This window comes from Candoia aspera, chromosome 7, assembly GCF_035149785.1.
Source record: "Candoia aspera isolate rCanAsp1 chromosome 7, rCanAsp1.hap2, whole genome shotgun sequence".
NCBI lineage: Eukaryota > Metazoa > Chordata > Lepidosauria > Squamata > Boidae > Candoia > Candoia aspera.
Window position 1 is genome coordinate 41,932,374 of NC_086159.1, and position 25,024 is coordinate 41,957,397.

The 25,024-nt window shown below is 35.0% G+C and overlaps 1 protein-coding gene across 1 annotated transcript in view; it reads right to left on the reverse strand.

Annotated features, from left to right (window-relative positions):
- Positions 1–25,024, reverse strand: part of OTOGL (otogelin like) — a 104,527-nt gene that overhangs the window by 55,650 nt on the left and 23,853 nt on the right. Inside the window, exons 16-26 of the mRNA XM_063309336.1 lie at positions 20,655–20,800; positions 19,249–19,375; positions 15,760–15,937; positions 13,838–13,962; positions 13,215–13,424; positions 12,355–12,520; positions 10,721–10,795; positions 9,272–9,324; positions 8,513–8,675; positions 7,502–7,609; positions 5,639–5,777 (exon numbers count right to left, since the gene is read on the reverse strand). Coding sequence (XP_063165406.1) covers positions 5,639–5,777; positions 7,502–7,609; positions 8,513–8,675; positions 9,272–9,324; positions 10,721–10,795; positions 12,355–12,520; positions 13,215–13,424; positions 13,838–13,962; positions 15,760–15,937; positions 19,249–19,375; positions 20,655–20,800 — 1,490 coding nt within the window. The remainder of the gene's footprint in view (positions 1–5,638; positions 5,778–7,501; positions 7,610–8,512; positions 8,676–9,271; positions 9,325–10,720; positions 10,796–12,354; positions 12,521–13,214; positions 13,425–13,837; positions 13,963–15,759; positions 15,938–19,248; positions 19,376–20,654; positions 20,801–25,024) is intronic.

Consider the following 25,024-nt stretch of genomic DNA (forward strand, 5'->3'; position numbering starts at 1 on the left):
TGTTCAGAGCATTTTAACTCTCTTTGTAACTATATGGAAATGACCAATGGAAGCCCTAAAGATATGCATACATTTCCCCTGCTCATAAAAGACATATATTCAGCAACTATTTAGTATGAATGACAATCCTGACCTACAACCACAACACATGTTTTATTCCCATGAAGACTATGGAAAATTCTCATAGCAACAGGCTGAGACTACAGCAGTTTTTGCAGTGGTAAAATAAAAACTAACCCTAACCGAAGATTTATCAAGAACATCATTAGGATATTCAAGGTGAAATCAATTAATAACATTTATTAATCAAGGTGAAATAATATTTAAACAAGAGAATAGAACAGATCGTATTGTGACAGCTCCATCATGCATTAAATGTGACCCTGCTAACCATTCAGAGGATAAAGCACCATTAAGAAAAGTTGCTTATTCAGAAAATGCTAGTTTTATTCTATAAGGGTTGTACAAGGAAAAAACAATGTGCAACACTTCTTTCACCAATGAAATGTCACAGGTATGACTGTTGCCCTGCAAGATAATTTCTGGGAAAGAAACTCAGGACATGGAGCTGTGCCAAGTAAAACTTTGTCAGAGCTAGGACAGAGTGAAATGGAGAGCAGACCAGAGAATGATCGCACACCTCAGTTAAGTACCATACATAGCCTACAAACATCTAGCAATCACCAGATGGCAGCAAAGAATTAGAGGTTTTGTGTCTCTCTACTACCACTTACAGGTTGTCTGGATTTTCGTAGCCCAGGTATGATAGCCATACAGTTTAAACTTTAAAATGCCAAAAGGCAAGATGAGGAAAGTTTCTCTCTCTAGCTGTGTTGTACTTTCCAAATGTCAGGATATCTTTAAAAGAAATTACAATATTTTCATTAAATTATCTACCATAGATCTACCTCTGCCTCCAGCCATTTTTGTTAATTGTTAATACATTTCAGCAAAAATAAAAAGACCCTTGCAACACCTTAAAGCAAACACCTCAAATGTTCTCTGCTAACTTTCTATATACTATGTTAAACTATGTAGAAGCAGTCTTGCTTCCTTTCATAGGAAACCTAACACTAAAAGAGAGCTAGCAGTATATTAAGCTGTGAAGCTTTGGTTTTGTATTACGTTCCAATATGTTTGCAAGCCCAAAGAAACACTGGCTGGTATCTCCTCCCATGTGCCTCACACTCTACGGATACCTTCCTTTTCAAAACTATAGTTGGCAATAGTGATATCTGCAGCCTTTTCTAATTGGTCTTTCTAGGGACAGAAAAACAATAAAAGAGCCACTGTTATTTTTCTCGCCCCATGGTGATCAACTTTCATTTTCATCCAGTTTTATAAAACTGGGAAAATCTAACTTTCCTCCCCCCACCCCACTTTGGTTTGGAAGATCGCTGGAGACAATTTAACAAGCCTCTTTTTAAAAATATTAGAACTTTGGAACAAATGCTATTTTGCTAAGAGGAGTTATTAAACTTTAATCTAGAGCTTTAACGCCTTCAGTAACAAGGCAGAAGACACTGAAGCATATAGCTAGTTAAAGTCAAATACATAAAATGTAACCAACATATTTTTATAAAGATTTTCTTTAAAAATTGGTATTATTCAGAAGAATTGTGTTATTCTCAGCTATTTGAAAGAGTTAATTTATCATATTAATGAACTGCACTAGACATCCAGTGCCAGAGGAACAGAATATTTCTCACACAATAGAGAAATAAACATTTTATTTGGCCTGAAAGATTTGGTTGACGTGAAGTTTTAACAATCTCAAGTTCTGCCAAATGAGTTAGCTTATTGCAATGAAATATCCCCTAAAAATAGTTTTTTTCTAACAATGTTAAGTAAGTAACACAGAGATTTCTTTCACAACTGGGTAAGGCAGAACTATCACAATTTTCAGTGTCGTTCACTACAGATTCTTCACTCTAAAATCATTACTACAGAAATTGTAAAATGTATTTGCAATGAATATGAAGAATATGAAGGTCACAGACTGAGAAACATTGGGGGCTGCTGGGCATGTTTGAAATTGGGGCACAATGCAATGCAACTATTAAGATGACTGGCCTCTTCACAAAATGGCTGCCTTAATAGGTATTACCATTAGAAAACACCTATTTCCTAGAACAGGGTTCCTCAACCTTGGCAACTCTAAGTTGTGTGGACTTCAAGTTGCCACACAACTTAGAGTACTTACCCTTTTTCCCTGGGTCAGTGAGCATGCTTCTAACTAAAGCACTGCATTGCAACAACTCATTATTAAATTCATATTTTTGAGAATATTTATATAAAGGGCCTAGAATAATTCTTGAAAATAAAGATAAAGCTAGGAATTGCTGCTTACTAGCTTCCAATTGTTTAAATTAAAATAACTAAGAATAATTATAATCACAAGGGAGGTGTCCATGAGTACCATATTTTGTATTCCTGACTGATCAGACAGGTAGACTATCTAATTTTATATGTTTGTAGACAAGGGTAGCCCTGACGATAATCGGGTTGAAATAATCACTCATATGACAAACATTAAGAGGAAAAAGTAGAATGTCTTTTGTAATTTTTCATGAACTCTGTTGTTTGTGTCACCTCTAAGTTAGAGGGCTACTTCAGGTATAATATATGACTCTATCCATAGCCAATATTGAAATAAGATTCAACTTCCCATCCAATAAGTTTTGAATACCGAAATACCATGATATTGTGTGTCACAAAATAAACAATCTTGTATCAGGCTTATGTACAGTAGAGAAAAAGACTGAACATCCCATAAACAGAGTATATTAAGCTCTTTATTTTTATTAATATCAACTTAAACAAGTGCAAAGTATAATTAGCTGTTGTGCAACCTATATTTAAAACCAGGATATTAAAACTTCTAATTCACGTCTCCTAGATCTGTCTTCTTAAAACAAGCAGGTGGAACATTAAACTTTATTAAAGTGTTATGCCTCTTTTCTATAGTAGGATATAACAATCACTCAAAAGGGAACAGATGAAGTGAAATGAGATCAGATTCCATCAGATTCCAAAAGGCTCATGGCCAAATCAAATAATGCCAAGTAAACACACAGACATCAATTACAAAGCAAATAAATACATACAGTAAATAAAGATGGAGACTGGAGTTAAGGAAATTATACTTCTATTGTGAAAGCAATTAGTTCAGTGATAATACTTGGTGGCTATATTTCTCAAACCCTGCGTTATGAGTCCACACCCTCTTTAGTGCATATTTGCTCACTCAGCAGAAATAACTTAGTTATCTTAAGTATCAGATGAATATGACAACCATATTGTTGAAAACTAATTATGTCTAACTGATTAGTAAACATAGATTAACTGACTATCTAGACCTCCACCCAGGATCACAACAGCTGATGGTGAAATAATGCAATGATGTAACCATGATTTTTTTTTTCAGTATCATTTCTTTCCCCGGCCATATATGATGCACATAAAGTACGTGGTCCTCCTACCTCCCTTTGCCTGGAATTTGCTTTGCCAAATCTCTCCCATGCAGTTTGTTATAGCCTGAGAATACCTGGCTTAGACTACAGTCTATGAATTTTTCTGTAAAGCCACAGAAATCCTTCAACAGTTTCATATGGTCCAAACACTAAGAACAAATTAGTTATTTGTTTGAATTAGCTGATTGTCCTTTTTTTAAAAAAAAAAAGACAAAGTTTGAAAAGGCCATTAGATAGGTGAGAATTGCACCTGTCTAAAAAATGAAAAGGGTAATTCTAATAGCATCATTCCACACAGGCAGTATTTTCATCACTTGTGTCATCTTGCTTGTTAGATAAAAGAGTCGCAGGCAGTGTGGCACCTATCTTGTTTTTTTGTGAATGCCAACTTCTTCCCTGAACTTTAGAACTCCTGATGCCCCAGGTAGAATAAGTAGTATAACTTCATGGCACATGGTAGGAGATTGCTTACATGCAAATCATATACTTGGGAAATCATTAGTTTGCTTTCTAAGCATTGATAGTCATATTTTGGAAAGAGAAACAGGCATAAATTGCATGCCTCCACTACAAATCCTGGTTCATTAAATTGCTAGTGCAGCTGCTGCCCTTCAAATGTGTTAGACTCTGCAAGTTGCATAAGCATATGGTATGATACAAAAATGATAAAATGTGTGTCACAATATTATGATGCAAACCTTAGCCTTTATACTTGTGTACCAACATCTGATGCAATAATTACTTAGGTTACGTCACTACGTAGTGATGAATGTTTTGCCATTTGTTTCCTTCTCCTTGCCCCTACAGATAATTCTGACTGGTTGGAAAGCCTATTTTAGGGCACCCAGCCAGCATCTCTGGAAAAGGTGGCCGTATGAGAGTTCTCTTTAGTTAGGATGTTAGCATTCTCAAGGAGCAATGTGAAAGCGATGTAGCGATATGTATTCCTTGAATGTCGGCTAACTAGTTAAAACTGGTTTAATTTTCTTGCACATCATGCATTTGTAAGTGAATAATCTATGTGTACTAAACTTGCAGTGATAAAACTTGATTAAGATCCTCTATTTAAAGAAAAATTTAGTGCTGTCTGTTGTTGGGATGGTGTATGGTTTTATTACCATTAATCTAATTTTATTTGCTTTGATTTGATCAATTTAATTTAAATTGATTTACTGTGGATATTTTATGTGTTTGGTTACAGCATTAACTGCCAGGAATAGTTGTGAAATACAGCAGTATACAAGAATGATAAATAAATAAAAACTTGGAAAAATAAAAAATAAAAACAGAATGCAAAAGATTTCACCTTTGACCATGGATATAAATAAATTAAATAAATAAATACATTATATTCCTTTCATGCTGTTATCTATGAAATAAATTAATTTTAGATATCAGCTTAATATCTGCTCTTATGAGAGTTGATTGTCTGGTGCTCAGATTGATGAGTGGTCTAGTAGCCACTTCCAAAACAATCAACGGATACAGAGATGACTTGCCTTCATGAAAGAGGAAGGCCTCCTTCCCTGTATATTGAAAAAGCACAAGAAAATCTTGCTGGTTTAATTTGCCTACATACAGGTTTCTCATTTGGAAGTTGAGTACTGTCTAGAATTTTTGTGTGGTCACCTTTTTGCTAATAAATCTTCTTATCACAACTTGTTCTTTGAATTAACTGTTTCAGTCTAGGTAGCTGTAAAAGACTGACAACTGCTGAAAAACCTAGAAAGTAAAGCAAATTCTTGCTTAAAATTGACACATGGTATTTTATGAGCACCATGTTTTGATAAAACTATAAGGAACAGCATTCATTGGTTGCTGGATGCTGTCAGGTGACCCTGTTTCATTAGAAATCTGTGCTAATTGAAAGTATTATTTCATTGACAGAAAGAAATGATCATAATAAATATATTTAACAGAAAGAAGAGAAGAACCTAAAAGTATGCATAGAAAGGTTTGCACTGATACTATTTTGTGTCCATTCTACAGTAAATAATCAGTCATGAAGAACTTTGTTAAAGACTTTTTGAAAATCAAAGTAAACAGGGTGACCTCCATCCACATAGTTGTTGACACCCTTCAAAACTCTGGAAGGTTGATGAGGCAGAATTTCTTATTCTGCATACAAGAAATTGAAAAAGGTAAAACACAAAAAGTCTTCTTACCTTTATCAAATAAATCTGGCAGTCACTGACATAATCATATTCTAGTCCATCAAAGGTATAATAATGCCGATCTCCATAGACTGTACATACAGCAGGACAAGGATAGTATGTGCAATTAAATATCCCACGTCGGCAAATACTGGGGGGAGGGGGGGAGGGGAGAGAATCAAGATTTTGTTATTGAAAAATATATGCACGCTTTTGTCATGAAACACAAAATAGCAGGATTTACGACAGTGCAATATACGTATATTTGCAATATAACTCCTTTTGTGTACACCCCTCTTTACAGGGCAGGTCCTATCCTGATGCATTTATATCTCCAGGTTTCTTCTGGCAAGGAAATGTTTGCAAAAGAACAAATTATGTATTTTATACTTTTGAAGCAAGATTCCACCAACAAATAACTACCTCAATATACTTAATGTACTGTGGTATATTATAACCAAACATAGCCACCTGGCATATCCATATATTACACGAAGCATGAAGGGACATGTAGAATGATAAAAAAATCAAAATGCCAATGTTTCATTTTAGAAAGTTTAATCTACATGGCATATTGTATACTTTATTAATTAGCTACTTTGAATAACATGTATTATCACTAGATGTTACGCTCAAATTATATTTAGCTCTATGAACAACTTTATTTAAACTCTACTTATAAAAATGTACTGGCTATTTATTTATTTAATTTACTTCTATTTAATTTGATTATGTTATTTTATTCTGTTTTTTTTATTTAATTCCATTTAAATCTAAATTAAATCACATTAAATTAAATTTTGTTCCAATCCTGCCCAGGTCTTTCTCTTGGCTCCATTCACTAAAGATTGGACACATCACTAATATGCCAATATGCTAATAAATAGCCTTAGGTCCAAAAACTGTTGCTTTCTCTTGTACAAAATTTTATATACAGTCATGTCTTCCCTTACTCTCTTTTTTTATTAACCAAAAAGTCATCAGTGTCAACACTTATTTATTACAGTGTGTGGAATATGATTGTTGCTCCTGGAATATGTTCTTGAACTCTATAATACTTACTTTTGTTACAGTGACCATAAGTATACATAATATTCCAAATATATTCATATCCTATACATGTGTGAATTCTGTATTAATATTATATTTTACATCCAATCTCTTTCCTAATTATCTCTAATACAGTTGTAGATCTTGAGGATGTGGATACAGTGAGCAGAGAGATCTGGGCAATCTCTTGCCTAGTTGATCCTTGCCCTTCCTCACTGGCCCAGAGTCAAGGTAGATGATCAACACCTCATTCACTGTGTCTTTGTATGCTTCAAAGAGGCTAAGTTGTTTTTTTTAATTGAAAAGGCTCTGCCTTGAGGCAAAAGATCTTTCTAATTTTAAGAAAATCTCAAATATTCCATTCTTGGCTAAGATAACTGAGTAAGTGGTGGCTTCACAGCTCCAGGTACATTTCAATGAATATGTTTTTCTCAACTCTTTTCAATCAGAATGTTGTCTGGTTTATAATGCTGAGACTGGTTTGGTTTCCCTGGCAGAAAACCTATGCTGGAAATTAGGTGGGAAGCATGCAAACTTGCTGCTAATTCTCTTGCAACTTACAGTATCATAGGCCATGGAATCTGTCTGGTCTGTTTGGAACAGTGTTTCTCAACCTTGCCAACTTGAAGATGTATGAACTTCAACTCCCAGAATCCCAGAATAGCCCATCAATGTATGACCCTACTTGGTTTTGGGATTTTTTACATTGGTCATTGTTAAATTATTTTAAATCATTACATAATGGAAGAACATATGCATGACTATGTCACAACCTATGTAGTGCTAAAGTTAATTACATCATTAAAATATAATAACCACACTTACCATGTATAACAAGGGGTAGCTATCACTTCACCTGACATATACTCCCAATCCTTCCACATACATGGACAACTATCTGGCACGTAACATTTTCCTTTATGCTCAGCCATCCTTTGAAATAGTAAAAACATAAATTTAAACAAATTAACTATCCATATGTATTTGTAATCTTCTTTTTATAGAAAACAGCAGATATAAGTTCTGTTGACTTAATGTTCACAAAGTAGTGCAGATATAGTTTCTTGAGTCTTGTAGGAATCACCATTAGGCCAGATGGTAAATACGTTTTAAAACAGGAAAATAGGAAGTTGGAAGGTATGGAATCAGTGGAATCTTTGCACCATACTTTATGGTGACATGGGCAAGCAGATTTCAACCATCCTCAATTAGGCTGCAGTAGATGTTTTGGTGTTTTCAGGTTGCCCCAGTACTCTCAGAAAGGAGAAGGAGAAATAAGTGATACACAATGGCTGAAAATGTGTTTATCTGGAATTATTTCCATTGTAGATAAAACAGAGATTCCATAATAGATATATATAAGATGTCAAATGAAACTATATATTAAAAATATAATAAAATTAGAGTTTATTTTAGATGGCTTACTGGGTTAAAAAAAATAAGCAAAGAAAAATCATATTGAGTACATTTAACTAGTACTTCAAGGAGATATATATTCTCAGTAAATTAAGTCATAACTTCAACTTGTGTATTTACAAACTGCACATATAACCAAAAGGCTTATTCTTGATTTTTTAAGTTAAGATATGATCATTCAAACCAATATATAAATCCTTTTGATTCCAGAAAGTCTGCTTGTATATTTCTAAACAAAGCAGTTTGAGGCCTCCAATACATTCTTATCTAATGAAAAGAAAGCCTATAGTACTGCTGCTGAAATTTCTTTGCATTCAGATTGATTGGGAACAATTAACAATAACACAGTAGCCACATACGTTCAGCTGATCTTTGAATACAGTTGCTGTATCCCATGCTCTGACTTTTGGTATTACTTACCCAGGGGGGCAGACGCAACCACTCAAACATGGTGGAGAAGGTGTACAGGTAAAGTTCATAGCAATGTTTGTACATGTTAGTTCACAGTTTATTCCAGCTGATGGCAAGCCAGGTACCTGAGACCGGCAGTCATAGTAGATCTTTCCATCAGGACATGTGTGCACTAAGAACATGAAATGAAAATGATACATAATCTGCTTTACTTTACTCTCCCTTTAATTAAACTTACAAATGATTAGGATTGCTGGCTAACATGGTAAATTTTCAGTAATATGCCCCACCTAAATATCCTCCTAACTTCATATATAATAATATTTTTCAAAAAGATTAAGACTTCTTCAAACTGAGTTTAACTCTTCATGGGCATATTTGTGACTTACCTAGGACTTTTTTTTCCCAGTGTAGCCCTTAGGCTTGGGCCTCTCTGACAGCTCTTACCCAAGTACTTAGCAGGCCCAACCCTTTTTAGCTTCTAAAACTAGATGGGGTTGGTCAGATGCAGCAGTACGTTTCTTACATTGTAGGTAGCCAATAGTCTTCCGTCTAAGGATATATGGAAATGCGGTGTGGCTGAAAATAATGGCTTGCACAAGAGCTATGAAGAAAAAGCTCTAGTAAGCACTGTTAGAGATGTGGATACAAACTTTAATCCCTTCCTTAGAAGTTGAAAAGCTGAACATAATTTCCACAAGCAACAAAAAAGAAAGCTGACTAAAACATATTTGGGAATTGTTATTCTAAATTAGTCAAGAAAGTTACCTTCAGGGACAGCTGCTGCTTCACTGCATTTCATTGTTCCATTTAGACATTGGCTGGTCAATGCACATTAAAAAAAAAAGTTTAATAAGAAAACTACTCCCCTGATGTCATTGTTTTAAACTGCTCATTACATCATATTGATATGCTAATATGCATATTATCAGCACAACTGACTCCCCCAAAGCTGTATCAGAGAGTTCCCCAATTCCCTGAAGCATATGGGTTTCCATGCAAAGCATAAGGAAGAAGAATCTGTTCTTCCAGCATATACTATTCTGTCAGTGGATTGACAATGGTGGATACAACCATTATGTTTATAGATGTCATAATAATTTAATTAATCAATTTATTTTATTTTATTTTATTGATTATTGATTAATTTAATTAATTTGATTATTTAATTAATTAATCAAATTAATGAATCAAATGTTATAGTTATTGTTTTATTATGTTAATCATTTGGCTTTACTGTACATACCTAGAAGTGATACATATGATTCAGTTATCATCCATTGGACTTAGACAAAAAAAACCCACAAAAACTAGCAAGTGAATTGACCCCATAACCACTCTGTCGTGGTGCTAGATTTTCCATATACTTTGTTTATCTGTCAGGACAAACCGATTGTGTTCTGAAGATAAACCAAGGGTTACCTACTATATTTCTTGATTACACCAAAGTCCACTTCTGAACTGGGGTTATGAATCTGCTCTGATGGTAGATTTTAAGGGCGCATAGGCTGAATGGGCCAGTAATCTCCCCAACAACTAATAGCTCAAGACAGCCAATTATGATGACAAAAGCCAGGCCCAGTTTCATAGCTCATAAGGTATACATGTCCTTTGTAGGACATGAAGACTGAATCTAGCTCATACTTTTGTTTTAATAGGTGTCCCACCATTTACACCTAAATGAGTACTGATATATTTAATTATATATATTGAAGATTTTTAAAGATCAATGGGTAAATTTTATCACATCCAACTCTTGCTTTAAGATGCAAAATTTAGGAGGACTTCCCACAAATAATATTCCCAAGTGAATTCATTTGTAAGGTGTAACAAATGGTTAAGTGGCTTGACATATAAAAATAAGCCCACATTTCCACAGAAACATAAACAAACCCTTTTTCCTGTGCTTAGCCAAATAGTTAAATAAGTTTACTTGGTATATTGGATAGTAATCACACAGAGAAGTGATTAAGTAAGATGCATCCAAAGCAAAACAAGTCAGTGTTTATTCTTTCATAATAGATCACAATTTACCATAACAGATCACAGTTTTACTATAATATTAAGTAAGAAAAAGCAGATAATGATTTAGGAAAACATACTAAATTTATATAAAATTAAAACAGTCCTGCATCAAAAAATTAAATGCACAAAAAGTCAACCTGTGCACAAATGCACAAATTCAGTCAAAATGAAACTCTTGATTTCAAAACTTACCATGATCCTGATGGTGTGGGCAAAATTTCTCCAGGCTGAAAACTTCTGCCTTTATAATAACATCGACAGTTAGCCCTGATTTTTTAAAAAACATATACAGTTCAGATATAATAAAACATTATAGAACAGAATAATTATTTGTGTTGTTTATGCCAGTGATTATCAAGTGTGATTCCCAGATCACCAGAAGTTCTCAAAGAACCATCAGATGGTCCACTGTAGCCATACCACATTCAAGTGCCAAAGATTGCTTGTAAGCTTTGCCCCACTGCATCTTAGCCCCACCTCAACCCTCAATCCCACCCCAGGACGCAGCAACAAAAACTGGAACAACTTAGCGAATTTGCACTAAGACTTCTTAGTATAGCAAGGAGTATATAAAATAATTAATAATGTTGCAATAATTTTGCAGTACAAGAGTAGAGTACAAGACCTTTATAAATGGAGGGATGGGAAGGCATACACAAATGCAGCCATGATTATTATCTTATTTACTAAAAAAAAACCTCTCATATTCTTAAGGAGGAAAACATAAGGTAGGTGTTTGCTCAATTAGGTGGTCTCCGCATTTCTGAATTTTTATTTAGTGGTTCACAACTGCAGAAAGTATGACAAACCCTGGTTAATTCTCAGAATTGAGTTTAAACTCAGCCACTTCACCCTGATGTAACAGTACCAAGTTACTTTGCTCCACTTTGTGAGTTGCGTTTTTGCCATGCACACTCTTAAAATATTCTCAGTACTAATAGTATGTAAAAGTACAGATATTCTAGAGCTGAACTTGGCTTTTTATGGCTGCAATGATGCCGGTTTCTTGGCAGTTTCCAAAGTGGTTTATCATTGACTTCCTCTGCTTAATTTGTTTGTTTGTTGATTCTCCAATCTAGGTGACAGGTCTAGAATTCAAAAATAATATCTCATGTAAGTACTGCTTAGCCTCTGAAACCAACCAAGGTTAGCTAGGTGCTGCCACCTGCTGAGTCAAATTCTAGTAGTAGGATGTTTTAAGAACATAAAAACAACCCATCTTAGTCCAGTATTTCATTTCTCACAATGGCCAACCAGATACCTCTGGGACACATGACCCCCAATCTGAAGGTAACTTTGAATCTTCAGGACTTATAGGTCATAACAGTCCTGTCCTCCATGAATTTATCCAATTTTCTTTAAAGCCATCCAAGTTATTGTCTCTCATCACATTTTGCAGTAATGAATCCCACAGGTTAATTATATGCTGCATTAAAAAGTGCTTTCTTTTGTTCCTAAATCTGTTTATCAGTTTCATTGGATGACTTGATCCTACTGTTTTGAGAGATGGAGAAAAACATTTGCCTGATCATGCAAGATTTTATACTTCTCAATCACATTCTTCCTCAGTTACCTTTTCTCCAAACTATAAAAGCCTCAAACATTCTAGCCTTTTCTAATAGGGAAAATGTTTGAGTCCCCTGATGATGTCAGTTGCATTCTTCTGCATTTTTAACCCTAACCCTAACCCTTTTCCAAATGTGGGAACTGAGCAGAGACCTGATGCTAAACCTAAGAATTTGCTTTTTCCTCCTAAACATAGAGTTACAGTAGCATGGCTTCATGCTAGCTTAAAAACACATTTAACTAAATTTGCTATAGCTTACATTGGCACACAAAAATTAATAGATTCTTCAAAGTATTTTCCTTCAGGGCAGTTACAGCCTTCAGCGCAGTCATAATCACAAGCATCCAGAAGAGAAAGGGAAGAACAGGAGTGCTCACAGAAGGAGGAACATGGGTGATACAGCATTCCGCTTCTGCATACTAATGCTATGGAGATACATCATATTGCAGAAATGTCAGAAATTATATACAAGTGCAAAATATAGCATGAAATCTTCTCCCTTTGTTTCTTAATCAAGCCTACTCTAGGTTCACTTTAGAACAGAATGATGTTTTTAAAAATGCCCTTCAGACACCTTGCTTGAGATATTGATTACAAATAATAGCTGACAGACAAATGTAGGTAATACAGTATTCATAAAGAAACATGTTTGGCAGGATGGAAAGTATTTTAACTACAAATACTTACTAGGCAGCTGATTGAAGGAACTCCACAACTTCATGCGAAGTTCTCCCATTGGGTCTCAGAAAAAGAAATCCTTTTTTCAAGTTGGATTTTCAAGTCATCAGCCCATGCTACATTTTGTTTCAAATCACTTAATTTCAAATCACCTAATTTGAAACACTCACTCCCATACACAGTACACTAACACCAACATACATTATTTACTTTTTACTATACACAGTCTGATACATTTTTGAATAAGTACCTAGATTCAAAACAATAAGCAGCTTCACCTTCTTGACTTGCTCAAGAAATAAAGGAATTCATATCAGGTCATTTCTGGTTGGTATTCTCATAGATGTTACTAATTTCAGGTAGAATTGCTATTATTTTGAAGATACGTTCATTTTAATCGTTAATATTTTTCAATTCGAAAATCATTTCTGTGTTACTTACCACAGTATGAAACATGAGATCTGAAGTCTATAGTAATCCCATGCTTGCTGCAAATATAAGCGTAGTGTGCAAATGCATTACACAAGCAACTTCTCCCACATTTGCAAGCATCAAAGTGACATAGCTGGTAGTATAATCCTGGACTGATGTATATGTGACATGGAGCAAAGAGTTCTTGATTGATGAGATCACACTGGGATGCATATGCAACTATGAAAAAGTGACATTTGGCTTATTACAATGCTTGTTACATTGAAGCCCAAAAGAAAATAGCAAAAAAGAAAAAAAAAACACTCAACTCCAATAATAGATATCATGCCAAAACTAGAAGCTGATTAAAATATAATTCATGCAAACATATCAACATAGTTCCCATCCCACTGACCTAAATGGAAATAAACCAAAGTAAGTAAAATGTCTTCAATGGACATTTAAAGCAATAATATGTAAACAAATAGGAGATAGAGTTGCCTTTACCAAAAATATTGAACAAAGATTAAAGGAATAGTTTTAAAGCATCAGAAGGTAGGGAAAAAAATCAGACACCAGACAAGAGTTCTAATCTAATAATGTAATTATGATAAAATTTAGACAAAAAATCCCCAAGTAAATGAAAAGTGCACCATTCTGTTGGTTAATGTTGCAAGGATCAACCACAGGAATGTTGACCGGCACATGACATGCTGATGAAACCTTCCATGCATTAGCATGAAGTTGTGGAGTTCCTTCAATCATTCCTGATGGGGAGCTAAATGGGGAAATGAGAACAATTAAACAAAAGAATCAGACTGTCCAGAAAAATATACTTAACTCTGGAATATTCTGTTTTCTTCTGAACAATGCCTATATGGAAAATTTCTCTGCTATCATGGCGGTTGTGTGGACTCTTAAATGGTTTGACTTCATATTTGTACCAAGATGTGACCGTGCTGTGCAGAACTTCAGCTGAATGTTTCCAGATGTACTGTGTTGAATATTCTGACCTTGCCAGTCTCTCAGTCTACATTCTGAACTATTGTGCATTAGCACAGCAATTATACAAATGTCATATTCTTTGTAGAAGTCCATGTACTGAGCCAGCACATTAAAAAGAGAAAAAAAAAAGAGAACCAGAACCAGAACCAAGGCTACTTGACCTGATTATCATGAATCTACAAGTGCCACCAGTGCTGTTTCGGTCCTGTGCCCAGACCTATCTGGAAGTGGTGCAAATAATCCACTTCCTTCAGCATTCTTTGATGCTGCAGAGGGCTCTGTCTATTTCCTCAGCACTCACAGGATCAAACTCACCCCAGGAAACCTCACAAGCCTCAGCTTGCCTTGCATAGTTTCCATCAAGCTTAAAGCAAATCTGTGACTTTGTCCTCCAGATGCTTAGAAAATTCCTCACAGTGGCCCAGAAACAGGGACGACAGTACAAAAGCAGCACTCCCTTACACCAGTTATCTGGGGGATAGTACTCTTTGCTGCCAAGGAGTCTCCTGAATTACACATGTCACCCCACCTCCCCTCTCTGAGTTTGCAGCTGATGCAAAACCCAATCCCACATGGGCACATCTCTGTGAGGGAAAAACACTTCTCTACCCACAACCAGATTTCAGTAAGACAAGCCACACCTGCCTTCCCATTTAAATAAATAGCTCCAAATTAGCAGCAATCAAAGCTTATTATAAGACTAATTCTATAGCACTTTAGTACAATTATTGTAGGTGTCCATCTTAGAGAACGCTTTGTATTTGGAAAGCTAAATAATCCTCCTCCTCTGCCTTTTAAGATTGCAACAATATAAGTATATATATGGTACAGTATGGAAGACTGAGCAAACACTACTTGAAAAAAACCCTGTCCATAACAAAAAATTATAATTCAGGGCTTTTTATAAGAAATGAACAAGTAAGTAAAAACAAAAATTGAAAACAATTCTTAAGGGTATACAGAGAACAAACAAGGCTGCTAGTTTTGTCCAAGTTTGTAATTCTTCCTTTGCTATTTTCTTCAAAGAACATTTTGTTGATCATCAGCGTAAGTCAAGGGTTGATGAAAAGAGTACCCAGAGTCATTTTTAATTGCTGTAATATACTGATAACTTCAGAGTGCTAGTGAAAGAGAGAACATGGAATTCCCTCCCTGCTTATTTGTGGTTTGTGTTTAAATGTATAAGTTTCCATGCCAACTGCAGATTCCTTTGATCAACTAAACATTGGTTGAATTGTGCTTTTGTTTGAGGCTGTTATTCTTGCTCTCCTTTAAAATGGCTTTTATCTGTTCTATCTGAAAACGTTTTATTGCCTTTTGTAATTTTAGATGTGTTTATTATCCTTTATTTTACTTCTACTGTGGGATTATTTTTATAAATGAAATATAAAAGCATTTGTCAGGAAAAGATGGTTCCTTTAAAAAAATGGTTACACTTTTTTTAAACAAAGTGCAGCATTGTGTTTTATATTTTGACCAATGCAAATGACCAGAATTATCTACATGTTACATGAACATGGAGAAAGACTAAATAAATGAATAATAGAGTAACTGTATAAATCCAACTTACAGAAAATCATCTCTCAGATTTCCATTATAAGTTCCACAGAGACCCAAAGTTCTGCTCTTCCACTCAGCACTGAGCTGAATATAGACTCTTTCACCATCTTTAGCAAACTGGATTCTTAAACCAAATTTAGTTTTTAGCTGCACAAACAATGAAGACAGGTTCTGTACTTGCACATATTCTGAATAAAACAGAAAGAGAATTAAATTCTATACACATACATAGATACATATCCATTACACTATTTTGGGGGGGAGCTAGCAGTATTATGCAATGTGGAAAAAGGAATAAGAAATAGCAGGCAAAGAAATTAAAGACATGAGTTTAAAAAAAAAAGGAAATATGGTTAAATCTAGTTTATATTCCCAAACCATTCGCTATATTTCTTCATATCTTTCTAGTCTTGCAAATCATTCTTGCTTTCAGCATGTTTATGCTGCAGTGCCTTTTATTTGTTAATATTTACAAATTATACATCTTTTTCTGTTTTAAAATCCCAACGGTTCTGTTCAACCACAGTTTTTCAGTCTTCTTTTTCCTCTTGACCCATTCACTGTTCCTTTATATATTACTTTTGTGATTTTGTATGCATTTGTTCACTCTATATGATCAAACCACCTTCATATACTTGGTTTAGACACTCATATTCACTCAGACCTCACTGTTCACCCTATTCAATCCATGTCTATTCAGAACCCATTCTTGACCCTATTTTTACTTGTTGCACCACACACTTCTTTAATGTTCTTTTCCAATGGATTCTGCAGAACAGCATAGGAGGTGGTTCTTGGTGGAGCTAGACAAAAACTTGCTTTCATCCCTCTTCCTTCTATGGAAACATTGGCTATTCTTTTTCTGAAATCCTTTCTGTTCATGGAAGGACCAATCGATACTCAATTCATTTACATCTTTAAACTTAACACAGTTCCATTTTCTCATTGACTCTTTTGAGATTATCCATAAGTGATAAATATTCAAAATCTGCACATTTCAGATGACAAATTATTTTATAATTCAGCTGTTGAAAAACTGAATTTTTTGCAGAAAGATAACTTTGGAGTCATGACCCCATTTTCCTACAATAATAAAAACTAACTAAAGAGAACTAAAAATGATTGTGATTTTCCCCAAAGCCTTTATGAACCTCCTAAAGAGTGGGAAGCTCCGTGGTTAATCCAGCCTCAAGGGACCTTAAATAGAATAATTGCTTGCAGCTAATTTATAATTCCTATATATCAGAGTGAAAGACTTTAAATTTTTCCACAGAGGACAAGTATGATATACTAATTAATCATGACAAGAGAAGGCTATGAAAAGTATTTTCATAGTATCATCTATTTTTGCTTTTCTAAACAGAAATTTGGTCTAGTGATTGAGGCAACGAGCTAGAAACCAGGAGGCTGTGAATTCTAGTCCCGCCTTAGGCATGAAAGCCGGCTGGGTAACCTTGGGCCAGTCACTCTCCCTCAGCCCAAATCACTTCACAGGGTTGTTGTTGTGGAGAAAATAGCAGGAGGAATGAGTATTAGGTATGTTTGCCACCTTGAGTTATTTATAAAAATAATAAAGGTGGAATAAAAATAAAATAAATAAAAATAAATAAAATAAATGTAAAACTGTGGACCATCATGTGATGAATGAAATACCTATGGTAATTCTCTGTGCTGACTAACTGAAACAAGGGATGGCTTATAATTATATCATTTGCTCCAGTTCAATTGTTTTCACACATAGAATACCAGAGATGATAGCCAGCTACCTAGTTCAGGTATGATCACTGAAGTCATATGATCAGTGAAGTGTAGCTATTTAATTTGAACCAATCCTTGGCTCCAAAACTGACAAGAAGCTTGCTGAAGCTACAAGGTTTGATTCATAAATTCATTTAAATTCATTTAAAAAGTAGTGCTAATCTTTTATCTTTTTGTGAAAATATATTCAGAACCATATTGCAGCAAACAGCTGAATTCATTGGGTGGAAGCCCAAACATTCACTTCCAGAAGCCCGCTGGGTCTTCAGACCATGCTTTGGATAGTGGCTTGGTAGTTGCTGCTGCTACCACCTATCTTCCAGGAGTTGCCCCATTTGGCATCTACCCCTATTCCTAATGTTTAAGACAGAGCTTTCACAATCTATGCTGTCTTTCTACTTATTAAAAGGCCAAGAAGCAAAAAAATGGAAATAATCTTGATAGTGTAACTTCCTCACCATGTAAAATAGAAGCATGGTATCCAGAAAATTCAGCCCTTCCCCTATCCTTTGGAGGATAAAGGACCAATCTCATAGGACATAAAATAAAATAAAATCTGTGAAAAATAGATAAAATGTAAAACAACTTTTTAACTTCAAAAATTAAAATGCAAAAATTGGGCTAAATTAACAGCGCTAATAAGAGAAAATACTGTTTCTGAATTTATTTCTACTTGGCAACCACTTTTAGACTACTTGCTTGTGTTGGAAAAAAATGAAGCTTTGACTTTGGGTTTTAGTGATTAAATGGTTTGTTTTGATAGAAATAATGTTACTAAGGTTTAACTAATGGTAAGAGATTATATTTGTATACTTATCTATATCTGTATCGGAGAAAGTCGTAAGTCACCTTTCCATTTCTGTTTTCTGTCTATTTGTACCTTTACAGTTTTTCTTTTTTATTTAGTCCATATTCTAACTTTTCTATATTTTCTATTTTGAATTTTAGTTATACTTTGAAAACTAATAAAGCTTCTACAAAAAATAATAATAATAAAATGCAAAAATTGAATGTGAAAGAAGATAAATTATTGAGAGCTGCCTAGCTCATGGAAAAAAAAAAAAAACCAGCTGGTAACTTTGGTAAGCCAAAGTTGCATCCAAAAGAAAATTCAGTGCTCCAAGCAGATCACAAGATTATGAGTTCTGCTAAAATGAAATGGTGTCTGCCCTTCAGACTCCATAATTAGAGAAGACTGTTCCAAATGAATATTATTGATTAGAAGAAGATTTGACAGAGGAAAATATATTGTCTGGAATACAACCTGAAGTACAGAATAAAGGTTAAAATGTACACAATCCCCCAATTTATACAGACAGAAGAAAACGAGACTTAGCACAAGAGAACAGAAATCAAAATCATAGAACTTCCCAATCCCATCTAAACATTTTAGCTGTTTTTTATTGGAATAACAATTTTCCAAAGCAAAAGTTCCTCTGCTTCATTTATCCAGACTCCTGGAAATTCCAAACTTTAATCACTGGCTGTGGGGAACAATGGTGCTTTTCCCAGCTGCAGTCCACAGACTTCTGTGATATTCTGCTTTTTGTTTTAAAACAACAGAGCCTGTTCGATCTCCAGCAAAAAGAGGGGATGACTCTCTATGTGGCCCAATGCAATTTGGCCCTAAGGGCTGGCAGGCAGACTGCAGGTATAATATATTTATTTCTCAGAAACAGCTTGATTAGTGTATATAAAGGGAATTTAGGTTCAGGAAGATAATTAGCTAATGGCATCTTACCATATAGGCTGAATCCCTGGTTGGAAGAACCATACTGAATTTCACCACCCCGACTGAGAGTCACTTGCTTGCTTATGTCATCTTCAAAAATTAGTGTCAAAGACTGAATGCAGACATACTCAATGCTCTGTATGAATCAAAGGAAGAGGAGGGCTGAGTCTTACGAGAAAAGGAACATACACAGCAAATGTTGTTAATCTGTATTATATTCCATTTTTTTCAATATTCCACTTTTATTCTGCTTTTCTCTCCCCCCCCCAATCAAAATTTTATTCTCATTACAGTTCTGTAAAATAGATTAATCTCAGACCACCTTCTCCCATATGGTGCTAATGTATATGTACCACCCTGGCTAGGAATGTTGAACAATATAATTCCAGACTGAAAAAGTATCAGCCAACAGTTATGTTGGCCTGAGACTCTGGGAAGTTACAGTCCCTAGAGTTCCAAAGAGCCCAGAGTTTGGAAAAGTTGATCTAGGTGACAGAGAGTGGCACGGTGATTTTCATGACAAAATGGGGATTTAAATGCTAGTATAAAGCACTAATATAAAAGCTATAGGCAAGATCTATTGATATGGTCAAAAGAAAGTTCACTTTAGAATTATAAATAATATATATTTTCATTTATTAACTAAAAGTCACCTCATGATGGCTTACATACACTGCAAATCATATATCTACAATGTAAATGGAAACACAGCATAACATTCATAATAAAACAATAAGAAAAACAAGCAACTAAAACAATTAAAACTATTGAAACAGAACCAGTTTTAATTAAAAAGCATCACTGCTGCATAAATAGAGTTAACTGTAGTAGGCTAATTCCAAGGGTAACTTTGTTTCCCTCTTGGAACATGATCACTTCAGTTAATCAACTAAAATAATTTAAAAATAATTCAAATGCTTCATCATGTCCAGGATATTCTAGATTTAACCAACCATCAGGTTAAATGCCTGATCAAATATTTTTATATTCTCTGAGCTTCCAGATTTATTGTTCCAAGAAAAGAGCACATAAAATATCAAATTATATCTCAGTCAGCTTCAAAATGCTCTTATCTGGTTGGCAGTATATCAAGACTGTTCAGACCTGTCACCAAGAACATTTATCTGTCTAAGACACCTGCTCAGACTGTAACCAAATATGTAGATGCTTGTGTAATCATGCGTGAATGAAAAACCCTGTAGACTTAATCACAGTAAAAGGCACAATTGCTTTTACAAAGCCAGTGCTTACAGTTGAAACAAAATCCAGGTTCTGATCATACAAGATACTCAATATCAAGAAAAACACTGATTTTTTATGGCTAATCTTCTTAAGTAATTTATTGGCTTCCTCTGAAATTAGATATATAGGAATTTATTTATCATCATAAAATGTTAATTAAACTGTCAACTTACCTGTCCACAGGGACTTTTCTGTAAAGTGAGTGTGAATTTGTCTTTCCCAGTGCCTTTTACCAGAATATACTGACAACTCCCAAGAAACGTATAATGGCGACCATCAAAAGTTGTGAAATGGGATTCACCAACAACTGAACATTCAGCTTAAAGCAAAGATTGATCAATACAAAAACTATTATTTTTTAATTTTTATTTATTCGATTTCATTACTGTATGACTCCAACTGACTGAGAGCAATATAACTAAAAGAATAACATAAACTAAAGAGCAACAGTAAAACTAAAAAGCAATATAAAGAATGAGTAAAAAGAAATAAAATAAGAACTAATCCAAAAAGAATTACATGATAGTTACAAGATGGCAATCCAATCAATACAGGCAACATTTCGAACAGGAGGGTCTCATCTACCATACCTCAAGGCCTGGGAGAATAGCTAGGTCTTTAAGGCCTTCCAGGGTAGGAGCCATCCAGATCTCAGGGGCAACCTCATTCCAGAGGGCAGGGCCCACTACAGAGAAGGTGCACTTCCTGGGTCCCAAAAGATTACATTGTTTAATAGAGGGGACCCAGAGCATGCCTACTTTTACTGGCCAGGCAGAAACTATGGGAGATAGGCAGTTCCTTAAAAAACTGGGCCATATAACATGTAGGGCTTTTTTGGTGATAACCATCACCTTGAATTGAACCCAGAAACAGAGTGGCAACCAGTGCAGCTTCCAGAGCAGAGGTATCATACAGGCATACCAAGGCATGTCTATCACTGCCCATGTTGCTGTGTTCTGGACCACGCAAAGTTTCTGAGTAGTTTTCAAGGGCAGCCCCATATAGAGCACATTGCAGTAGTTAAGCCTTGAGGTGACTAAGGCATGAGTGACTGTCTGAAGGCCTCTCAATCCAGGAGAGGACACAACATGCTCACCAAATGGAGCTGAGGAAAAGTTGCACACCACTCCTGAATGGGGAATGGCAACCCCACTCAGGAGTAAAGATGGAAAATCCCCAGACCCAGTTGGTCCCAACAGTCATAGCCACTCAGTCTTGGTAGGATTGAGCCAGAGTTTGTTTCTTCCCATCCAGGCCCACAAAGCCTCCAAGTACTGGGACAAGACTTTGGCAGCCTTACTTGGCTGGCCTGAGGTTGAAAGATATAATTGGGTATCATCAGAATACTGATGATCCTGGACCCCAGACCAGTGGATGATCTCACCCAGTAATTTCATGCAGATGTTGAATATCTGTATTGTATAAAACCAAAGACAAATTAGAAACTATAAAGAGAATCCAAGATAACTTCATTACCACAATGTGCATGTACTTTTATTCTTTTTCCGTTACTTGACTAGCACTAGTGAAACCTAATCCAAGACATGCCACAAGCTAAAGTTCAAGAGAACTTCAAAAGTAATTTGCAATTCAGGGTTCAGAGATGCTCATTGATAAAGATAATGTCTCCTCTGAGTTGAGCAGTCCTTTAAGTCTTCTGGTGATTTCACAGAAAGGTCCATATGAGAGTCAGGTTTTAACAAATCAGAATTGTTTTTACATTGTCTTCTGCTGGGATGTTATTTTGACTTCCTAGTCTAGCCTACCAGCCTGGAAATTCCTTTTTTTTTGTATAAGAATTTTATTAGATTTAGAACAAAGATAAAAACTAAATAAAAAGAAGAAAAAACTAGAAAAAGAAAAAAGAAAAAACTAAAGAAGTGTGAAAACACAAGAAAAAAAGAATTTTAAAGATTACTTAAAGGGGTGACTTCCGACTTTTAACAACAAGAATATACAGCAATTTCCATAATCAATCCCTTGCTCTATATTAGACCAAAATCACATTATTTCTATAAATCATTCCATTTGCACATTATAAAAATCACTAAATGCAAACATTTATTTAATTATTTCCTTCCTACCACTATTCTATACATTTCTGTCCACTATAATAAAAATCAAACTAAAAAACATATAAATTGTCTGCTCTTATAACTAATAATACTGCAATTATAACAATCTTAATTCTATTAAACCTAAAACCAGCATTTATTGTTTATACTTTATTAATCTTAATCCAAATCATTAAAAAAGAATATGAAGTCAAACAAGCCTTAAAAGCAATCCAGATAAACATTCTCAAACCCTTACCCCACTTCAAAATAGACCAAAGCATCCACATATCTCCACAATAAACACAAGGCATTTTTCATAGAGAGATCAAAGAGCCCCTCTGCCCCCCTTAAAAACTCTGACTTCTCAGCAAAAAACCTCCCATAGGAAAAAAAAAAACTTTCTTTCCCATAACTTTCCATCAGAAAAACAATTCCATATATTATTTGCAATTCAATCTGTCCATTAAATTCCTTCAGTTCCACATCCTTCAGTTCCAGAATCTGGTCATCATCAGCAAAAGCCTCAATCTCACTATCAGTAGACACATTTCTATCATTGTTGGGTTCCTCAACTTCTTCCATAGCATCCCCAGCCAGATGACACATTTTAAAGCTGATATTTTCTACAATGTCCCGAATATCTTGCAAAATAGTTTGACAGGGATCAGAAAAGATCTGTTTAAAATATTGCTTAAGCTCACAATGGAACTCTGAGAAAGTCTGCTTGAAGTCTTTCATGTTTCAGGAAGTAGATTATGGCAACCCCTAGATACTTGACTGGTGAAAGTAGGAGTTAATGAGTTAATGGCAAATTTCTGAATGATGTTGACACAAGTGAAAGTATGGTAACAGGCAGCTTCCAGGGAGAGTAGGAATGGAAAGTTGAAGATTCAAACAGCAGATTCAATGTGTAGGAAAATATTAAATTCTTCAAATTCAGTGCAAAAATAATAACAGGGAGGCAAGTATTTATTCTCAATTCTCCTTAGTATTTACATGGGAAACAAGCCAAAACTTTAAAAGATTTTTTAAAAATTAATCCCAAAAATAACGATAAGCACCAAGAGAGATTGCTTCTCCTTGCTGTAAAAAGCCTCTCTTCGGGTACGTAAACTTTAAAAAATATATGATTTAAAAATGGGGTGGCTCGACTTAGAGTTTCTTTAAGGCTACAATGTGGGTTGGAAATGATGATGTCCCAGCCTCCCGGCGGCTCTTATGGGATCAGCGCAAATGCTGTTTGCAGTGGCTGCAAGTCACCGTTCTGGAGGGCAAATGGGATGATTACAAGCATTTTCTTTATTCATGAAGATGCTTCTGGGCTTCAGGAAAAAGCCTGCCTGAGCCCCAAAAACTGTCATGTTGTCAGTTCCGTCCGCGGAACCCACAGGCACAGCTGTTCAGTCGGCCATGTCCCCACCAGAAGTCCAGCCTGGAGATTCCTGATGGTCTCTCATCTGAGGACTAACTAGGTCTGATCCTGCTTAGATTTTCAACGTCAGCCAAGGAGATATTTCATTGTCTTAGAAATCTTTCAAGGTCTTCCATGCACTCAACTGGAGTTATGGATTGCAGTTAGAAAAATAAATCCAGAAAATGCTGTATTATAATATCTCTATATCAAGTATGAAAGAAGGAATTATTCTTGTCATGCCCTTCTAAGACAATAGCCTACTTTGGACCTTAACAACTTGGGTTAAAAAACTAAGGAACAATGCACTTTTGCTCATTCATGCAGCTACTTTGCTTCTTTATTTGTACAAGCTAGTATCTGGATTTTTCAGTTTCAGATACCAGGATTACTAGATTCAAAACAAAGGTTTTTCAGTTAGGGCTTGATTGATTCACAATCCTAGTTTCCTCCTAGGATTATAAGTAATTATAACTATTATTCTATACGATCTCTGGCCCCATTCATTAAAGTCATCTGAAAGATTTGCCTGCTTTGATATGGGTTTGGCTTGGTTTAGGCTGACTCCACTCTAAAGCTGCTCCAGTTTTTTTGGAAAGCATTCCTGCTCAGGTGAGGATTCACTCTACTTGTTTGCTTTAAAAACTCATTCGTTTGGACAGGTTTTTAATGGTGGACAGTATTAATTCATTTATGGTATTGGATGTTTTAAATTCATTTTGTGGTTTTACCTTTTTATTGATAATCATCAAAAGACCTCAGTAGCTTTTGGTATATAAAGGTACATACATATACACACTCATATATATACATAAATTTAAGATTTCCTGTTAATTAAAAAAAAAGGGATGAAGAAGCTGCACCTAACCTGAAATCATCAAAAGTTTAAATATTATTCACAATAAACATGAAGCATGAGGGAAATTTTTATCATGCTTTTCATTTTGATTTCAGTAATAACACTAATATCCTAGGATACACCATAGTTGTAAGGTGAAATACAGTAATCAAATCATATAAGAGCTTACTTTTTTCTGAATATACTTTAGGGTTTGTTTGTTTTTGTTTTTTTGTA